Source organism: Caretta caretta, chromosome 1, assembly GCF_965140235.1.
Source record: "Caretta caretta isolate rCarCar2 chromosome 1, rCarCar1.hap1, whole genome shotgun sequence".
In the NCBI taxonomy this organism is placed as follows: domain Eukaryota; kingdom Metazoa; phylum Chordata; order Testudines; family Cheloniidae; genus Caretta; species Caretta caretta.
The window spans coordinates 230,227,142-230,246,383 of NC_134206.1; the positions used below are offsets into that span (position 1 = coordinate 230,227,142).

The 19,242-nt window shown below is 43.0% G+C and overlaps 1 protein-coding gene across 3 annotated transcripts in view; it reads right to left on the bottom strand.

The window, feature by feature from the left end:
• Positions 1-19,242, bottom strand: part of PARVB (parvin beta) — a 98,726-nt gene that overhangs the window by 49,168 nt on the left and 30,316 nt on the right. For all 3 annotated transcript variants that reach the window (XM_075121360.1, XM_048825152.2, XM_048825159.2), the window contains exons 2-3: positions 12,499-12,588; positions 5,759-5,829 (exon numbers count right to left, since the gene is read on the bottom strand). In XM_075121360.1, coding sequence (XP_074977461.1) covers positions 5,759-5,829; positions 12,499-12,588 — 161 coding nt within the window. The remainder of the gene's footprint in view (positions 1-5,758; positions 5,830-12,498; positions 12,589-19,242) is intronic.

The window sequence follows — 19,242 nt, forward strand, 5'->3', positions numbered from 1 at the left end:
GGAGCCTAAATCCCACTGACTTTCAGTGAGATGTAGGCACCTAAGTCAGTTAAGAATTGTAATACTGAGTAGAGAAATGCCTAAATCCTTTAAAAATCTGGGTCTTAGACACTTTTGGAAATTACACTCTTTGGCTCTATCTGGACCAGAACCAAAAGTTAGGCCCCTTCCAGTTTTGGATCCAACAAACAACAGAACACATAGATGTGAGAGTTAAAGGGGATTCAAATCTGCATTACTCTCAAGATCACAATATTTGAAGTTGTTCAGTAGAACTGGAATAGCTTACAAATATCCCTGAGTACACATTAGAATTATTTAAATGGATTGGTTTCTACTATGTTCACATCACTTCGGTGTTTACTCTAGTAAACAATTTAATGGTAGGAATGTTCACCAAAACAGAGAATCTTAAAGCAGCGAGTCAGGATATTAACGGCAAACAAATGTTAAATATGTAAACAAGAACATTCATATTGGAAACCTGATAATAAGGGCTTGTCTACATGGCCCCAGACTTCAGTTTACAGGGGCGTACACTGACGTGCACACCAAAGTGATGGGTTGTAACTGCCCCATGTGGACGCTGCTGGTGCAAACGAAAAGGTACCTAGTTTGCATTAATTTATGTCCACCTGGGGCATTTACAATGCAGCACTTTGGTGTGCGCTACAGTTCACACCCTGATAATCCAAACTGCAGGGTCATGGAGACAAGCCCTAAGAATTATGACATGCTTATCTAATCAGAGAAGAGCCACATACCAAGTGTCTTTAAATATAAAGGGAAGGGTAAACACCTTTAAAATCCCTCCTGGCCTGAGGAAGAATCCTTTCACCTGTAAAGGGTTAAGAAGCTAGGATAACCTCGCTGGCACCTGACCAAAATGACCAATGAGGAGACAAGATACTTTCAAAAGCTGGGAGGAGGAAGAAACAAAGCCTCTCTGACTGTCTGGGTGATGCTTTTGCCGGGGACAGAACAGGAATGGAGTCTTAGAACTTAGTACGTAATCTAGCTAGATATGCGTTAGATTATGATTTCTTAAAAATGGCTGAGGAAATAAGCTGTGCTGAATGGAACGGATATTCCTGTCTGTGTGTCTTTTTGTAACTTAAGGTTTTGCCTAGAGGGATTCTCTGTGTTTTGAATCTAATTACCCTGTAAGGTATTTACCATCCTGAGTTTACAGAGGTGATTCTTTTTTACTTTTTCTTCTATTAAAATTCTTCTTTTAAGAAACTGAATGCTTTTTCCTTGTTCTTAAGATCCAAGGGTTTGGGTCTGTGGTCACCTATGCAAATTGGTGAGGATTTTTATCAAACCTTCCCCAGAAAAAAGGGGGTAAGATTTGGGAGGATTTTGGGGGGGAAAGACGTTTCCAAATGGCTCTTTCCTAATAAAAAACCCGGTTAGACGTTTGGTGGTGGCAGCGAAAGTCCAAGGGCAAAAGGTAAAAGTTTGTACCTTGGGGAAGTTTTAACCTAAGCTGGTAAAAGTAAGCTTAGGAGGTTTTCATGCAGATCCCCACATCTGTACCCTAGAGTTCAGAGTGGGGGAGGAACCTTGACACCAAGCAACCCAAGTGACCAATCAAAAGTAACCATCCAAGCTGAATTCCAAATACTCACATAAAATTGTTTGCAAATAAGCCACAGACCAAGAACAAATGAGTTTGAGAAAAGTTTAAGAAGGTCACCCACAGCAAGAAAGTCCAAAAATTCCTGGATAAGCTATTTACTATGAATTATTGCCTCAGTTCTTATGTTTTGATCTGAGCTTCCAGCTTTGGGCCATCTAGTAAATTTCATACAACTCTAATCAGAACCTACAGTTCTACCAAGACCAGAACTGTAATTCGCTACACGCAGATGTAAATGAAGTGGAAAACAAGGACTGATGGCCACTGATGGGATTTATTTGATTATCTAGTTGTTCTTTGCAGCTGGATTTCCTCCTGACCCATTGTGCCAGACTATTTTTAAAATATATAATTATACTACACATCACTTTTTTTCTTTTGTAAGCCCACCTCTAGCTTGTGCTCATTTTCAGTTCTGTAAGAGCAGTCAAAGCATCTATTATAGAGTTCTCCACACAGCAGCCATTCAGTATAAGAGATTTACTATGCTTGCTTTAGCTGAGATGAAAAGTTATTTTCCCTTTTGTTCTTTCTGCATTACAGTGGGATTCTACAGTCTGTCTCCCCCAGAGCTAGGACAGTTATGTTTTAATCACTTCCAAATGCAAACAAAAGCCTGAGGTGCTTAATCCACTACGGATACAATTCTTATTGCAGCAGGGAAGAAGAGATTAAACATCCTTTTCTGTGGAGCCAAAAGGTATTAAACTATATGTCACTATTAGATTCCCTGGTTCATTTTCCCAGGGGCTTCCCTGCCCTGACTCTGCTTTTCACAACATTGATTTGTGAGCGTGTATGTGAGTGGAGTGGGAAAAATTAAGAAGAGGGATTAAAAATACTGTAGATGTATCAGCTTTTTAGAGAGGGGAAAGAAATCCTGAAAAGGTTTAGGATCAAAATTAAAGCTATAAAAGTCACTATTCAGTTTTTCCCTCTTTATTTAATGGTGATCTTAGATTGTAAGCCCTGTGGAGCACAGACTGTCTTGTTCTGGGTTTGTACAGAATCTAGCAAAATGGGGTCCTGGTCCCAGTTAGGGTTCTTAGGTGCTACCACAACTCAAATAATAAACAACAATAGTAATAGACAGCTTAATGACCCATTAAAAGAATACAAAGCAAAGAGAAGATCAACCCATCACACTTTCATTAAGTCATTCAGGTACAATCACAGCATAATTCAATCCCCTCTCTGCCTCACAGTCTCACACCAAGTTCGTCCTCAGATTCCTTTCCAACTATGCCTTTCCAACTCCTGCTTTAAATTAAGCTTGTGAATGGTTAACGAATATTCACATTTATATATGGCTCTCCTCTCTGGAGTAGCCCCACAAGAATAAACACAAGGCTCTTTTTGGATGGTCCAGAGGAAACGGCCCCTAGTGGTTTCCAGGACATAGGGATCAGTTCTCCATTGCCCAAAGTGGGAGTAAAATCTTACCAGTCTGATTTGTAAGCAACTGTGCTGAGTAATGGTGAACCAGGCCCCGATCCTGCAATGTAACCCATGCATAGAGACCTTTGTGCCTATGAGGAGCACATTACAGTATCAGGGCTCAAGTCTTCATCCTTGCTCTAGTCAGATTTTGAGGGGAGGAGAATCTTGCTAATTTGTATTAATGACTCAAAAGATTCATACCTGACCACACCATAAGGGCTTCAAGTCTCACTAAATTCAATAGCAAAGCTCCTACTGATTTCAACAGGATCAGGAACAGACCTTGTAGCAAACTAACAAGATTTTAAATCAAGTGTACTGCATTCCAGAGTGTGCTTGGTTCACTTATTCTGACCACACTCGTTCAGTTTTGATTATTCATAGGACAGCCATGAACACCCTGTAGTACAGTTTGGAATAGCGGCACAAGACCAGTAGGGTTTTTGCAAGCACTGTTGCGTCTGAGGATTAACACAGTGAGAATGAGTGAAATTCTACAACATATTCAATGGGAATAATATCACGTGTACTTGCACACAGCTCCTCTCTAAAGATGGATTTGCAACTGGACAGGAAGCTGCAGTTATGTTTCTAAAGCGATGTCTTGCCACTGCAGTGCTGATAATACAATGATGGGTGTGTTGTAAGTACATACATAGGCTGCTGTGGTATTTCTTTGAAGCATGCATTCACTCCAGTGATGTAAAGATACCCTGACAAGAATGCATCAAAGCACACGTCCTTGCCTCCTTCATGGGATTACATAATCCAGATTTTTCTGACACATCTAAGTATTATTGCACTGTGGTTTCTATCCAAAGCAATATAAACCAAAAGCCTCGCACGCAGAGAGGCAAGTACAGGAAATGTAGTAAGAAAGTAGTAGGAGCATGAAAGCTTCTGGGAAGAAAGGATGCATTAGGGCAGGGGTTCTCAACCTTTCTCTTTCGGAGCCCCCCCCCCAACATGCTATAAAAACTTCACAGTCCACCTGTGCCACAATAACTGGTTTTCTGCATATAAAAGCCAGGGCCGGCATTAGGGGGTAGCAAGCTGGGCAATTGCCTGGGGCCCCATGTCACTGGGGCCCCGGCGAAGTTACATTGCTCAGGCTTCGGCTTCAGCCCCGGGTGGTGGGACTCAGAGCCCCAGGCTTCAGTCCCATGCGATGGGGCTTCAGCTTTCTGCCCTGGGCCCCAGCAAGTCTAACACTGGTCCTGCTTCGTGGCCCCCCTGAAACCTGCTCACGGCCCCCCCACCCCCAGATCCCTGGTTGAGAACCACTGCATTAGGGTACAAACCTGCCAACACTTCTCTCTCTGCTCCAACCTTCACTCCGTTAACCTCAACGCCCTAACCCTTAAACTGGCCCTTCTAAATGCTACACACTCCGGGTTAGACTCCTCCACCTCACACAGAGCATGAGTAAATGAGCACTGTGTGCGGAACTCGGGCTGCAGTGGGATGGAGTCTACAACCGTTATAGGACAGGCTGTGGGGCAACACTACAGATCCTGAGCTAGCACAACAGCTGCTGCCCCTCCACACACCTAGTGCAGATGCTCCCAGCTACTGGATATATGACAATCACGGATCCAGTCCCTCCTCTAGCACACAGGTAGATCAGAAGCTTCTATTCTCCCTGTCTCATAACACAAAAGCAAAGGGACATTCAATGAAACTGAAAGGAGGAAAATTCAAGACCAGCAAAAGAAAATAATGTTCACACAACACGTAATTATTCTGTGGAACTCATTGCCACAGGGGGTCATTGAGGCCAAGAATTCAAAAAGAGACTAGATATTTATATGGATACCAAGACCATCCAGAGTGAGCATAATAAACAACAAAATATAGTGGAAGGGATGTTAAACTTCAAGCTTTAGATCTTAACCGTAAGCCAATCTCTAGTTTTAAGAGACCAGAATGAGACACCTAAGGTGGGGGGCAGATTATGCCACCTCTGCCTACTGTGGGGTTCTTACATCTTTTTCTGAAGCATCTGGCTCTAGTCATCATAGAGGACAGCATGCTGGACAAGATGGACCTCAGGTCTACTCATTATGGCAATGCCGATAGTCCTATACTCTCAACGCTCCTCTCCACTTGGACCTAGCCTGGACCCACTCCCCCAGTGCGCAAATATGAAGACCACCCTGCACAACCATTTCACCTTCCCCCTTCCTGGAACAGGAGCACTGCTGGGGCTCCACAACATAGAGCATGGGCCCTCCTCCACCATGGCAGAATTTCACACCCAGCGAAAAATCCTGTTCCTCCCCTACATTTCATCCATCTGCACTCCTTTCAAAACTGTTTTCCCTGCTATCACAGTGACAGGGAGCCCAGTCTCTCACATCATGAGGAATGGCATTGTGATCATTGCTAGATTCAAGCTGAATTCTGCCTCACTTCAGTATTTAAAGGGATGAAACTGTAGCCTTCATCTCCCCTCCCTTGGCATCCTCAGGCTCTCAGATGTCTGCCAACCTCTTCTCATATCTTCTTTGCTGTTGGCTTTACTTCCTAGCACTTGTACGTGACCTCAATATCCAGGACAGTTCATGAATTATTATCCCTTTACATAGATATATATCTCTGGTTTGCAAAGGATTACATATAGCGATCTAAAGATTTTTTCATGAAAGAAAAACAAGACAAGTATTTACTTCCTACCTTGATCAGTTCTTTGAACTTGGAGTCTTCTTTGGAGTTGGGATCAATCATGGTACGTTCCTCATTTTCCTCTGGCCATTGAGAAGGGAAATGTCTAGTTAGAGCCATGACATGAACACACTGTCGAGGATATTGCAGGAGCTATTATTTATAAAGTTGTCTGGAAGTTGATTAAGAAATGGCAAAGTCTAATCATCATACTAGTGAGGGAACATCAAGTGATCAAAGCATGGGGAATTCTTTAGAGATACACTGAAGGATTACACAGTATTAACTTCCCTAAAATAAGATTCAACTGGCCTTCATCAGATCACGCAGCATAGTGTGTGTCAGGCTGTATCAGCTAGTCTCCTATATAATGTAGGCTCCTTGGGGCAGGGCTATGTCTTTCTCCAGATGGACCAGAGTGCATTAGTGGCACCCAGCTAACAATGATGATCATTTTATCCTTTCCTCAGTTATTTCGTTTTCATTTTAAGCTACATCACTAGACTGCAGCATCCCAAAGAACCCAGTAAGCTCACTGCATTGTGCTCCCTGTAACAGGGGTGATGCTGGATTATGGGTCATCCTCCTTTCTCCTGCCTTTTCAAATTCCACTGTAGAATTTGCTAGCTAGCGAGGACTGAACTTAGTCTGCTGCAACTGCACATAATGCTGAGTCAATGTCCGGCAGCAATACCAAGAGTGAAACTGACAAAGATTTAGGTCAAATTCAGTTGTGCCTGGAGGAAAGTGCCCAGAGCAAGTTTAGCAGAGGTGCAATCTGCTCCATTGCTGTGGAGCTGAAGAGTGGAAAGGAGAGAAATATTTTCTCCTTCTACCACCAAGGAGCTGCCAGACCAACACAATTTGGGAAGGATGGGAGAAGGAGAAGGGAAAAGACACAAAAAGGAGATAGAAACGGAACAGGGACACAGAACAGGAAAGTGGAGTGGAATGAGTGGAAGAGAACAAGGAAGACATACACATGGGAAGTAGAGTGGGGTGGGACAGTTAGAAGGCATTGAGGAGGTGGCTGGCTGCATCAGAACTGGGGACCCAGCTTAGTTCCTCAGTGTTAGCAACAGCTAAGAGTACTGTAGCTAAAGCCATTGGCAAGGAAGCGTAGGGAGTGTCTTTCTACACAGTTTCTTGGGCCAACTGAAAGAACCATGCCAACAGGCTCTGGGGGAAGACCTATCTAGCTCTTCTGAGCTTGAGGAGGGTCTCCATAACACATGGGTGAAGGGAGGAGAGGCGAGACAGATAAAACAAGGAAGAGGAAAGAGAAGGGAGGGTGAAAGACAAAAAAATCCAAAGGAAGAGAGGAGACAAAGGAACAGAAGAGGGAGAGGGAGGAGTAAAGATTAATTTTAGAAAGATGATTGCATTTGAGGTTTTGTCCACTGAGCCAACACTTTGTTGAACTGGTAACAAATACATTCAAACAAAGGCTCCCCCTATGTCTTTCCCCACCATAACTGAATGCATCTGTAGGTGCACACAACATTCTATCCTAGACGTGAATATTAAGGAGCAATGTTGTTACAGCCTGTTAAATTCTGGTGCTCCATTTCAACTAGCAAATTCAGCCCTCCCCACCTTTCCTCATTGTAATCTCCTTTGTTGCTGAAATGACAGTTGTGATTTAGTTTAGAACAGCTCCTATAAGTGGAAATGAAAGCACAGCTGCTACACTGCAACAAGAATGCAGCATCACAGCCTTGATACATGATCCACTGCTCTGCAGCTAAAACAGAACTGGAGGGTTTAACTTTAGCTGTGCACATAGACATACAGGATGAAATCCAGACCCGCTGGAAGTCAATGGCAAAATTTCCATTGACTTCCACGGGCCAGAAGCCCATAGCATACACCTGCCTAAGATTTATGAGGCAGAAGCCTTTGATACATGAAACACATGCCTCACATCTCACTGTACCGTTTAAGAAGCCAGGCCTGCTTCAGTAGGTCTACTCTACAGCTGCGAGTGAGCCTACCTGCCCAGGCAGACTGACTTATGCTAGCTCCGCTCAAGCTAACATGCTAAAAACAGCAGCGTGGACACTGGCCCAGGCAGCAGCTCCACCCGACCCCCCCGTGCTGCCACCTGACCTGGTCTACTCAGCCATTTTTAGCACTCTAGCTTGAGCAGAGCTAGCATGAATCCCTCTGCACAGGCTGGGAGGCTCTTTGCAGTGTGGACTTACCCTTTGTGTTGCCTTGATGTACACATGAATGGAAGATGGACAGAGATGCCAACACATTGTGGTACTATGTGGTCAACCACACAAACAATATTATGGTCACAAAAAGGAGTTTTGATGGCCACAGTGCCATGGACAGAGAGCCCTCTGACCTGCACCACTATTCAGGCACCAGAACACAATGACCCACTGTCCCAGTATTACAGTTACACTGCTGTTAGTGATGAAGCTCTGCACTCACACTGGGTGGATATGAGAGACTGTACAATTGAGTGGGGTTTCCCTATACCTGCCCAGACATTTGAGCTCAGTTCTTTGCAGGGTCCACAATCTATTAAAAAACAATCAAACTGAACGTTGAAAACGTTTGCCAAATTTTCCACAAACCTAGGAAGAGCTTCTGATTCTGTAAGGTTTCCAGTTTCTTTTGGTTCTTTACTTCCTCTTGGCTACTGGGATGAGTCAAGCAGGCTAACGCTGAGGAAGTTACACCCAGCACACGCCCAGTCCATAAGGTTGCAAGCTGGAACTTTCAAAAGAGATCTCACCCATGTTTGTGCAACACCCACATTTCCTGTGTGGGGCCCTAATCTTTCTCAGTCTCTCCCTCCCACCTTTAATAGTTAACAGCAGAGGGAATTAGAGAAGCTCTTTTTGTTTCTTTTTATATAAAGGCCTTGTATCCCATCTCTGAAATGAGTCAATACCAGATGCAGCAGAAGGCAGCATTAGGTCCCCCGCCTTTATTCCATTATGGAATAACCTCTACAGAAGTTAGTTTTCTTCCCCATTCTGGTCAGTCAGTGCCTGGCTTATGCCCAGAAGAACGCAGGTTTGTCTCTCTGGTTTCCTTTGCCTATTTAATGTAACTGTGGGTTTTCCCATTATCCATATAAACAGTTACTCCTTTTTTCAACTGCTCAGAATTATTTACCTCAGTGACATCCTGTGCCAATGAGTTCCACAGGTTAAAATATATATTGATAGGAGGAAAACATTTCCTTTTATCATTTTAAACTTGTTGCTTTTTAATTTCAATGTGCGCCTTCTTGTTCTCATACTATCAGAAAAGATAAATAGAAGCTCTCAATTTACCTCCTCTATTGCATTAATTATTTTATATACCTCTAGCATAGCTCCTCTTATTTGTCTTCTACAAACTAAACATTTATCATCTTTTCAATCTCTCCCACCCTCTGTTCATTCTCCAGACCCATATTTAGTCCCCTTCTATTTTTTCTATATCATCATTTGTGACATGGGATGACCAGAACCCAATATAGCATTCAAGGCTGGAATGTATTATCCATTTATTTAATACGTACTTTGAGAAAAAGAATGGTCTAGTGGCTAGGCCTAGAGACCTGGAGCTCCGACACCCATGTTCAATTCCCAGTTCTCACACTCCGTGTGAGTTTGGGCAAGTAACTGAGGCTATGTCTACACAATGGACCGCAAGGCTGTACTGCTGCAGCTGCACCACTATAAGGTCTTCCATGTAGCTGCTCTCTGCCAGCAGCAAAGAATTCTCCCACTGGCATAAAAAAATCACTCCCAACAAGCAGTGGAAGCTACATGGCACTGTCCACACTGTCAGTGAAACTTATGTTGGTCAGGGGTGTGTTTTTTTCACACCCCAACTGACAAAAGTTTTGCTGACCAAAGTGCTAGTAGAGACATACCCTTGTGTGCCTCAGTTCCCCATTAGTACAATGGGAATAACAGGAATTCCCTACCTCACAGGGGTGAGGTGAGGATAAATACATAGCCGTAGTCTCTCTGTGCCTCAGTTCCCCATTTGTACAATAGGATAACAGAACTTGCCTACTTCACAGGGGTGTTGTGAGGATAAATACATTGAAGATTGTGAGGTGCTCAGATATTATGGTGACGGGGCCAGGTAAGTATAACAAGATATATATTCAGAATTATATTCGGTCTAATTATTTATACTTCCTAGCATTTATTTGCTTTTTTGACCACTGCTACACTATAAGCCAGGGATCGGCAACCTTTGGCACACGGCCCGTCAGGGAAATCCCCTGGCAAGCCGGGACGGTTTGTTTACCTGCGGCCTCTGCAGATTTGGCCAATTGCAGCTCTCACTGGCCGCGGTTCACTGTTCCAAACCAATGGGGGCTGCAGGAAGTGGTGGCCAGCACATCCCTCAGCCAGCGCCACTTCCTGCAGCCCCCATTGGCCTGGAACACTGGGAGCTGCGTTCGGCCGAACTTGCAGACGCTACAGGTAAACAAACCGTGCAGGCCCACCAGCGGATTTCCCTGACGGGCCGCATGCCAAAGGTTGCCAATCCCTGCTATAAGCCAATGTTCCCATTGAGATGCCCACAATGACGCCAGGTTTTTTTTCTTGTTGTTAGTTAATTTAGAAGCCAGCACGATGTGTGAGGATTTCAAATTATTCTTTCTGGTGTGCAAAACTTTGCACTGGTTAACACTGAATTTCATCTGCCATCATGCTGCCCAGTCATCTAGCTTAATTGGGTCCCTCTGGATTTCCTCAGAGACTACTCTAATCGTAACTACCTTAAATACGCTATCTGCTCGTTTTTCCATCTCACTGCTCACCTCCTTTTTCAGATCATTAATGGAATACACTAAAAACATCAGACCTTGGCAAGAACCTTGGCACACCCCACCATGAAAACTTTTGGTATGTTGAAAATTGACCATTTGTTCCTACTCTATTTTCTGTCTCTTGACCAGAAACCACTGTATTCTGAACCACAACAGTACTTTTCATCTCATCCCAAGACTACTTAGGTCAGGTCTACACTACCGCGTAAATCCACCTCTTACCTCGCTCAGGGGCGTGAAAAAGACACCCCCCTGAGCGATACAAGACCTAAGCGCTGTCCACAGCAGCGCCACATTGGTGGGAGACGCTCTCCTGCAGACATAACGTCCGCCTCGCACAGAGGTGGAAAAATTATGCCGACAGGAGAGCACTCTGCCATCGGCATACAGCGTCTTCACCAGATGTGCTGGTGCACAGCAGCACTGGTGCAGCTGCGCCGATGTAGTGCTTCTAGTGTAGACCTGCTCTTGGTTTCCTTAATATGTGGCATTTTGCCAAAAACTTCTTGAAAGTTCAAATAAAATTATATTTATGGGCTCCTGTTTTATCCACTGTTTCACTGACATTCTCAAGTTCTAGTAGATTGGCATCCTTTACAGATGCTATGCTTGTCTGTCTTATCATATGTTCATCTAGGTGTTTTATAATTCTATTTTTAATTACTGTTGCTTACAGTTTCTCTGGTACTGGAGTAAGGCTCAATGGTCTGTAATTCCTAGGATCACCACTAGCACCTTTGTTAAAGTTCGGTACAGTATGTGTTACTACACCAGGAACCTGGAGGGTGTAAGTGATATTAATGAGAGTTTCAATATTTATATGACAGGTTTCAGAGGAACAGCCGTGTTAGTCTGTATTCGCAAAAAGAAAAGGAGTACTTGTGGCACCTTAGAGACTAACCAATTTATTTGAGCATGAGCTTTCGTGAGCTACAGCTCACTTCATCAGATGTTTACCGTGGAAACTGCAGCAGACTTTATATACACACAGAGAATATGAAACAATACCTCCTCCCACCCCACTGTCCTGCTGGTAATAGCTTATCTAAAGTGATCAACAGGTGGGCCATTTCCAGCACAAATCCAGGTTTTCTCACCCTCCACCCCCCACACAAATTCACTCTCCTGCTGGTGCTAGCCCATCCAAAGTGACAACTCTTTACAGTATGATTATGTAAAGAGTTGTCACTTTGGATGGGCTAGCACCAGCAGGAGAGTGAATTTGTGTGGGGGGTGGAGGGTGAGAAAACCTGGATTTGTGCTGGAAATGGCCCACCTGTTGATCACTTTAGATAAGCTATTACCAGCAGGACAGTGGGGTGGGAGGAGGTATTGTTTCATATTCTCTGTGTGTATATAAAGTCTGCTGCAGTTTCCACGGTAAACATCTGATGAAGTGAGCTGTAGCTCACGAAAGCTCATGCTCAAATAAATTGGTTAGTCTCTAAGGTGCCACAAGTACTCCTTTTCTTTTTGCGAATATTTATATGAGCACTTCAGCCAATTCATTCTTTCAGAAGTCTTGGAACACGACCCTGGTGGCTTGCTGCTCTTTAATTTAGCTGTTTGTTCCAAGGCCTCCTCTTTTGATATGTCAATCTCTGACAGTGTCTCATCCTCATTACCTGAAAAGACTTTAGTTCCAGGTTAGGTATTTCCTCAATATCCTCTGTGATATGGAATGATGCAAAGAAATCAGTTAGTTTCTCCGCAATGCCCTTGTCTTCCTGATAGTCCAATTCTCTTGCTAGCTTCCTGGCTCTAACATACTTGAGTAGTGGACTCACTGCTGTTCAAATTTTCTCTCAGCCCTTCTAATTTTTATTTTACATTTTACATACCATAGCTCATGCTCATTTCTATTGGCTTCAATTAACTTCAATGTTCAATACCTACGCACATACTGATCTCCATTAACACACACCCACTTATGCCTGTAGCATTAATACTGTACCTAATAGGGTATCTTCAGGGTGGATATCAATGGTGGTGGGAGACATTGGAGCGTTGATAGCATTTTTGCCCTCTTCCTGCAGGTCGCTCACTGAAGAGAAGAAAGGAAAAAGAAAAAAGAAAAAACTTTTGTAAACGCAGAATTTTGTACATTTTACACAATTTTTAGCTACAGTGGGAGAATACATCCGGCAGGCCCATTTCAAAACAAGTTTACAGCTTATGGAAATAAGAACCACAGCCGCTGTGGAATAGAATCAGAGAGTCAAAACATTTTGCCGTTTCATAAACAGCTGGTTAGCCTGGTGATTTAGCGGAAGTTATTTTGCAGGATCTCGAGCTTGCAGTAAAGACTAACTCAGAATTTCCATTTCCCACACTGGGAAGTGTTTAGAGCTCTGTGGACTCTCTCTCAGTCTGGAGTAAAGATTGTTCCTTTTGTGCACCTCATGGGGCTGCACATGAGACAGAAAGGGGAACTAAACACTAGTTCTTCTATGACGATAAGAATAATCTTTTCCACCTACGGTGACCAGATGTCCCAAATTTATAGGGACAATCCCAATTTTGGGGTCTTTTTCTTATACAGGCTCCTATTACCCCCTACCCGGTCCTGATTTTTCACACTTGATATCTGGTCACCCTATTTCCACCTGCAAGGATCACTATGTGCAACTATAATTAACAAAAAGCCTGAAAGAGCCCAAGGAAGACTTGAGAAACAGCAAAAGGGGTTTTAGTCCAACACTGGCACTGACATTATAAAGAGGCATAGTATGGGCTAGGGGATCAAGCATAAGACTGGAATCTTTGAACTCAAGCTGTAAACCCAAAGCTGCCACTGACCTCTCCGTAGGATCTTGGGGAAGTCGCTCAACTAGTCTGAGTCTCCATTCAGCCATTTCTAAAATGGATCTTTAGAGCAAGTTTCCAGGACTGTCACTCTGTATGCCCCTCTGAAGCCTAGAATGTCTGTTGAATCGGGGGAAGCGATGGAAACAGCAGCAAGCATGGCTGAAAGTTATTTTTGCCCAGAATACCACTGGGTTCACTTATGCCGGCATTCACGGTCTGTTACCATCCAGTTGTTAAGTTCTCAGCCATTTTGATTTTATGAATTACACCCATGTGACAGTAAGGCATGTATCTATGATACTCCAAGAGTCCTATTCCACTGCAATATCCGCAGTAACTCAACGAATCACCACCCTTTCTTTACAGCTAATTTTCGTTCAACAACAATTTCATTGGTTGTATGAGGGAGACTGAAGAGATGGTGGATTACTTGGCGCGGCTGTCACAGTTCCTCAAAACCACCCACACAACACCACAACCAGCACATATAATAACCCAAACATACATAACCCCTCATGGCAACACCATCCCCGCCCCCATCCCATTCACAACTCACACAAATCAACACATCTCCCCACACAATCCTCCTACAAACAAATCAACACAACTGACCCACGAAATAATCCCAACTGTCTCTCTGAAGCCTAGAATGTCTGTTGAGTCAGTATGAACGGATGGAAATGGCTACAGGCATGGCTGAGAGCCCTTTTTGTTTAGCATATCACCAGGTTCAATCAGCACTGGGATGTTCAGCCATTTACAGCTTCTTTTAGTTTTTTTAAAAACACACAACTTTACAAATTACACTGCTGCAGCAGTATGGCCTTTCAGCTACTAATATTAACATACCTAACTCTCACCAGTGTTGGATGGAATAACAGTGCTTGTGCACAGTTAGAAAAAAAGCAAAAGAATTGTATGTGCTATTAGTATCATCACACGTTATTAACGGATATTCACTTTAAAGCTCCTATGGATAACAAAATCAACCACTTATTTTAAGTTAAAGGAACAGATGGGTTTGAAATAAGACAAAAGCACTGTACAAGGAAACTATGTAGGCTACTGTAATACACAGCAGCTCAGTGTGGTGCTCTGCTGATCTCTACTAGTGGCTGGTATAGAGATTGATGAGCCTGCTACCAGCCTTGGCTAACAGCTGGTTTACTTTAGCTCAAGAAGAGAAGGTTCATGCTACTAGATCCAGAGGCACCATGTTCAATCTCTGCTGACAACAACCCATTGCAGGGCCTGGTGCTACACCGTGGTTAGGGATGGATAAAGTCCAGGAAAAAATAAAAACACACGATCAATCTTCACCCCCCCAGGTTGAAGCTTGGATAACTTTTGCTGCTGCTGACATGTTCAGTTTCACATCCTTCTGCACTGCATGGTCACGGTGAGGAGTGAAGGTGGAAATGCCAAAATATCATGAAAAAGCAGCTCTTGCAGTATTTCGGACCCATCTGAAGGCGGCAGTAGAATTAAGGTAGAATCCTTAGGATCTGGTCTCCCTAGGCTATCACGCTTTGAAGGAAGATCAGGAACCCAGGAGTGGAAAAAAGAATATCATCAAGAACAGTGAGAGTTAGCAAAGGACTATTGGATAGGGGAGAGACAGGACTACTAAGGGGGAAAATCTCAAAATTATGGTGGATCCTGGTCCTATTTATCCTTAATCTGCTTTTACCATGAAATGCTAGAAATCTCCTGTTCTCATGAGATTAACAGACCAAGAAAAAGTTAGAATACATTAGGGTGGTAGATAAGCTGCCACATTTATGGATGTTTCTCCCAACCTTTTTAGGTTTGCCTATTGTAACCCACACACCTCCTGGGTGTGGTGTTCTGTCCCATCGAGTGGCACTGAGACCACTGAGAGAGAGATTAATGAGTCTGCTCTACAGCCTTAACTAACAGCCATATGGCTTTCGTTTCATGCCTATAGCTCCAGAGGTCCCAGGTTCAATGCCACCTGCCAACAACTGGGGGTCTGTCGACGTTACAAGTGGAGGCTTGTCCGGGATTTCAACTGGGAAGTCTCTGAAGCTCGGGATGCACTTCCTCAGCTAGGGGAAGCATGTAACGCATACACCTTCTGGATGTGGTGTTCTGTCCCATTGAGTGGCAACGAAACCACTGAGAGAGAGATTAATGAGTCTGCTCTATAGCCTTAGCTAAGGGCCATATGGCTTTTAGCTCATGCAGTAGAGGCTCATGCATTAAGCTCCAGAAATCCCAGGTTTGATTCCACCTGCTGACGACTGCGGTTTGCCAGAATTACACTATCACCAGCTTCACATAGCATTGGCCACCGAGGGAGAGTGTGGTGGACAGGGATACAAAGACCTAGGTTCCAAGGCACAGTAAAAGCAGAACTTTAAGTTTGCAGATAACCAGTCCTTCTCCGACCTACCAAAAAAGAGCAACATCACTCCAGGAGTGACAAGAATGTTTTCATTGTCTGTGCAGGAGACTACACAGGAGGCCAAAGTCCTTGAGGCTCTTTTGGGGCAAAGCAAGGATTTCCATATAAACTGGGAAATAACCACAAGCTCAAAAGAGCAGTCCTTTCCTAGGGAAAAAGGCAATCTAAACCCCATCGATCTCCCATCAGGCAGTTCTTTAAAAATATATCCCTACTCCCCTTTCATGCAGTGAAATCAACCCATATACTCTAGCCATTTATATATATATTACACATGTCATAAAAAGTCCCATGTCACCACTCTCCACCTCCCCACCATACAGAAAGAGGATAACAGAGAATTAGAATGCTTGGGACACACACGTGATAATCTCCATGCAACATTTCACTGGCATCCAAAGAGAAGGCACTTAAAACCATTTATCACTTTTCCTAATGAGGATTTCAAGAGGTGAACTAGTTTCTGCTTTCTGGCAGACTATCAAGTAAGTATAAATTTCCTGAATGCCACATGTTGTCCTTATGTCCCCAGAAGCAACAAATGCCAGATTCATACATTTTGAGAGCCTATGGATTAAGATCCATGTTAAAGTGACCTGCTAGAGTTAATATGCAACAAGAGTGTGTGCTGCCGGTAAGAAGGTACAGCTCACTTTTGGTATTGTATACTTCTTGCAAAAGGACAGGAGCAAAACTGCATCCTCTACTATATATGGAATGTGTTGTATATACTGTAGCTTTTTACTTATACATAGTTAATTAAAAAAAAGACACTAAAGACATCTGGATTTTATTAATTTTTTCAAAATTCCCCTAAACAAGAAATCACAGAACTAAAAAGTCACATGCTAAGTTGAGTGTCTTTTCATAGCATGGCATCCTCTCTATGTGCCCACTAAGGGCTCAATCCTGCAAAACCTTACTCCCTCAAATAGTCCTTATGCTGAGAAGTCAATGGAAATACACGTGCAAGTAGGAATACTCACAAATAAGGTTTTGCAGATCTGGAACATGGAGATTTTCAAGAGCTTCCCAAGAGATTTGGACACCCAAATCCCATTCAACCAAGTTGCCTTTGAAAATCCCAGTCTAAATTATTAACTCTTCATGGCAGAAGTTTTATCTTCATTATTAGTAGCATTTACATCATTACTGTAGCACCCAAAATATCCCATCAGGACCAGTGCCTCCCTGCCCTGAATGTTAGGGAAAGATAGATGATGAGACAGTCATTGCCCTGGAGAACAAATATATTTTTGAGTACCTCACACCCACTGTGCGCTAAATAAATACTCAAGATGCTTTCAGAAAACTACATTTAAACAAGATAGTCTTTTGAAGAGACTTGGAAGGATTACATTTTTTAAATCAGTAAATGTCAGCAAACGTCATCTTCACCATACATACATATACATACACACACACACACACACACACAGAAAAAGTATTTCCATCACTAATCGTCAAAATTTACAGAACAGCAAAGTCAGAAAAATGCTATTTGAGAACTTATTATGGTTTGATTTAAGGACATTTACTTTGCACGTTTTTGACATCTGATGTTGTATCAGGTTATAAAGCTTAACATTTGGAATCCTATCTGCCGCCATTAAAGCATTATTGTCTGGCCTCCCCCCATAATTTCCCACAACTATGACAACTGAAATTGAAAAAAATGCTTTAAAATAATCATTGCTATTATCCATCGAAATTGTCCAGAAAAATAAAATTCTGCCAAGCCTACTTTTAAAATGCAGCTAAATTGCTTTTATTCCCCCAGGAGTTTGATTCAAAAAGGAAGCTCTCTGATCAGAGTAGATAAGGAAGGAGATATTTTTAAAATGCAAGAAATACATTTTGAAATCAGAACAAAGTAAAGTATTTTTAGCAAATAAAATCTCCTCCTTTCCACAACACCACTTCTATGCTAAGGGCTCAAAAACAGATAAAGAAAAAGTTAAAGGTGGAAATAAATACAGTCATGCATTAGGCACCCAGTGCCCACCTCACACACAGTTGAAGAAACATGTTTGGTCTTGAAATCCAATTTGCTGGGCTGAATTCCACAAGAGCAAAAGGTTCTGTCCTATTTCTGAAGGAAGTGCCTAGTCAGAGCAAAGTGCTGCCATTTCAATAAAGCAAATTCTAAGAGACAGTCCCGCCGGCAGAGCCTCACTTACAGAAAGCCAGAAGCTCACAGCAAGATCTCTGCTCCACACAGGTAGCTTACAAACCTTAGAGTTTTGTGCATGACAAATCCTTTCGCGTACCTCCTTTTTTGCGTTTTTTACAAAGCAGCCCTGCCATTTTGGCTCCCTACAGTATGCGATGGTCCGGAGCGTACCTCTGCAGTGCAGTGTGGGCAGTGCAAACGTTAAAGGCAGAATGGCAGCTGGACAGGGACTGACATGCCTGGCCAGTCAAACTTGGGTTAATTTGGTCATGGTGACTTGGGAGGAGAGAACAAGGCAGCAGCAGTTATGTGGAGGGGAGAGTAGGGGGAGAAAAAATACTTTGCTTTGTAGCATGAAATTCAAGAAGGATGAACTCCCAGCATGAAATTTGCAACATACCTCACGTTCTGTAAAGAGAGACAAAGAAGCCATAAGTCCATCGCGGTCAGCTCGAGGCAACAGCTGACACACAATTTTTAAAGGTTGCACTTAGCCCACAAGAAGTCCCCGGGTTAGTCATCTTTGCCCATTAGCCAGGGCACAGTCACATTCCCCTACCATTAAGCAATCACAATGGCTTATCAAAGAGAATACTGAAGTGCAGAGAGGAGTAAGAGGTTCAAAAGGCACTGATCACTTATGCAGATAGTCAGAGACACCTAATAGCAGGTCTTATTTCATCATCTTCCATTCCCCGTGTGGCTATGTTTGCTCTGAGGTTTAAGCTTCAGGTTTATCATAATATTCCACATGCCAGAGTTTCTGAAAATAAGAAACTGTCCCATGAAAGCAAATAAAAATGAAGCTGCAAAGTTCAGATCAGGATTATTCACAATTCTAGTGCACATGCCTGTGTGAACATTCATTTGCTGGGGTACTCTCAACATGGTGAACTCTGAAGTGTATTCACAGGGTTTTTTGGTAACAATTCTGCGTCACCGTTTTCCCCTTCACACCAATAGTCCGTTAATGAGATACAGAAATGAAGCAGGAGGGGAAAAATAACTTACAACACACACACAAAAGAGACCAAGACAACTCACAAACACACAATGGAGACAGCAACAAAAACAAATTATTCAAGATTGAAAAATGTATCCATGTCTGGGAAGAACCCAACAGATGTTTTAATAAAGGCTCACAAAAGTTATGCAAAAAAATTAGTCTAACTGAGACAAGTTTCACACGTCTCCAGATAACAGAAGCTATCTCCACATTGAAAAGGGCTTCCCAGGGTAGCTACTGTATACCAAAAGAGCTATACCAGCAAACCCCCCTTGTGGAAAAG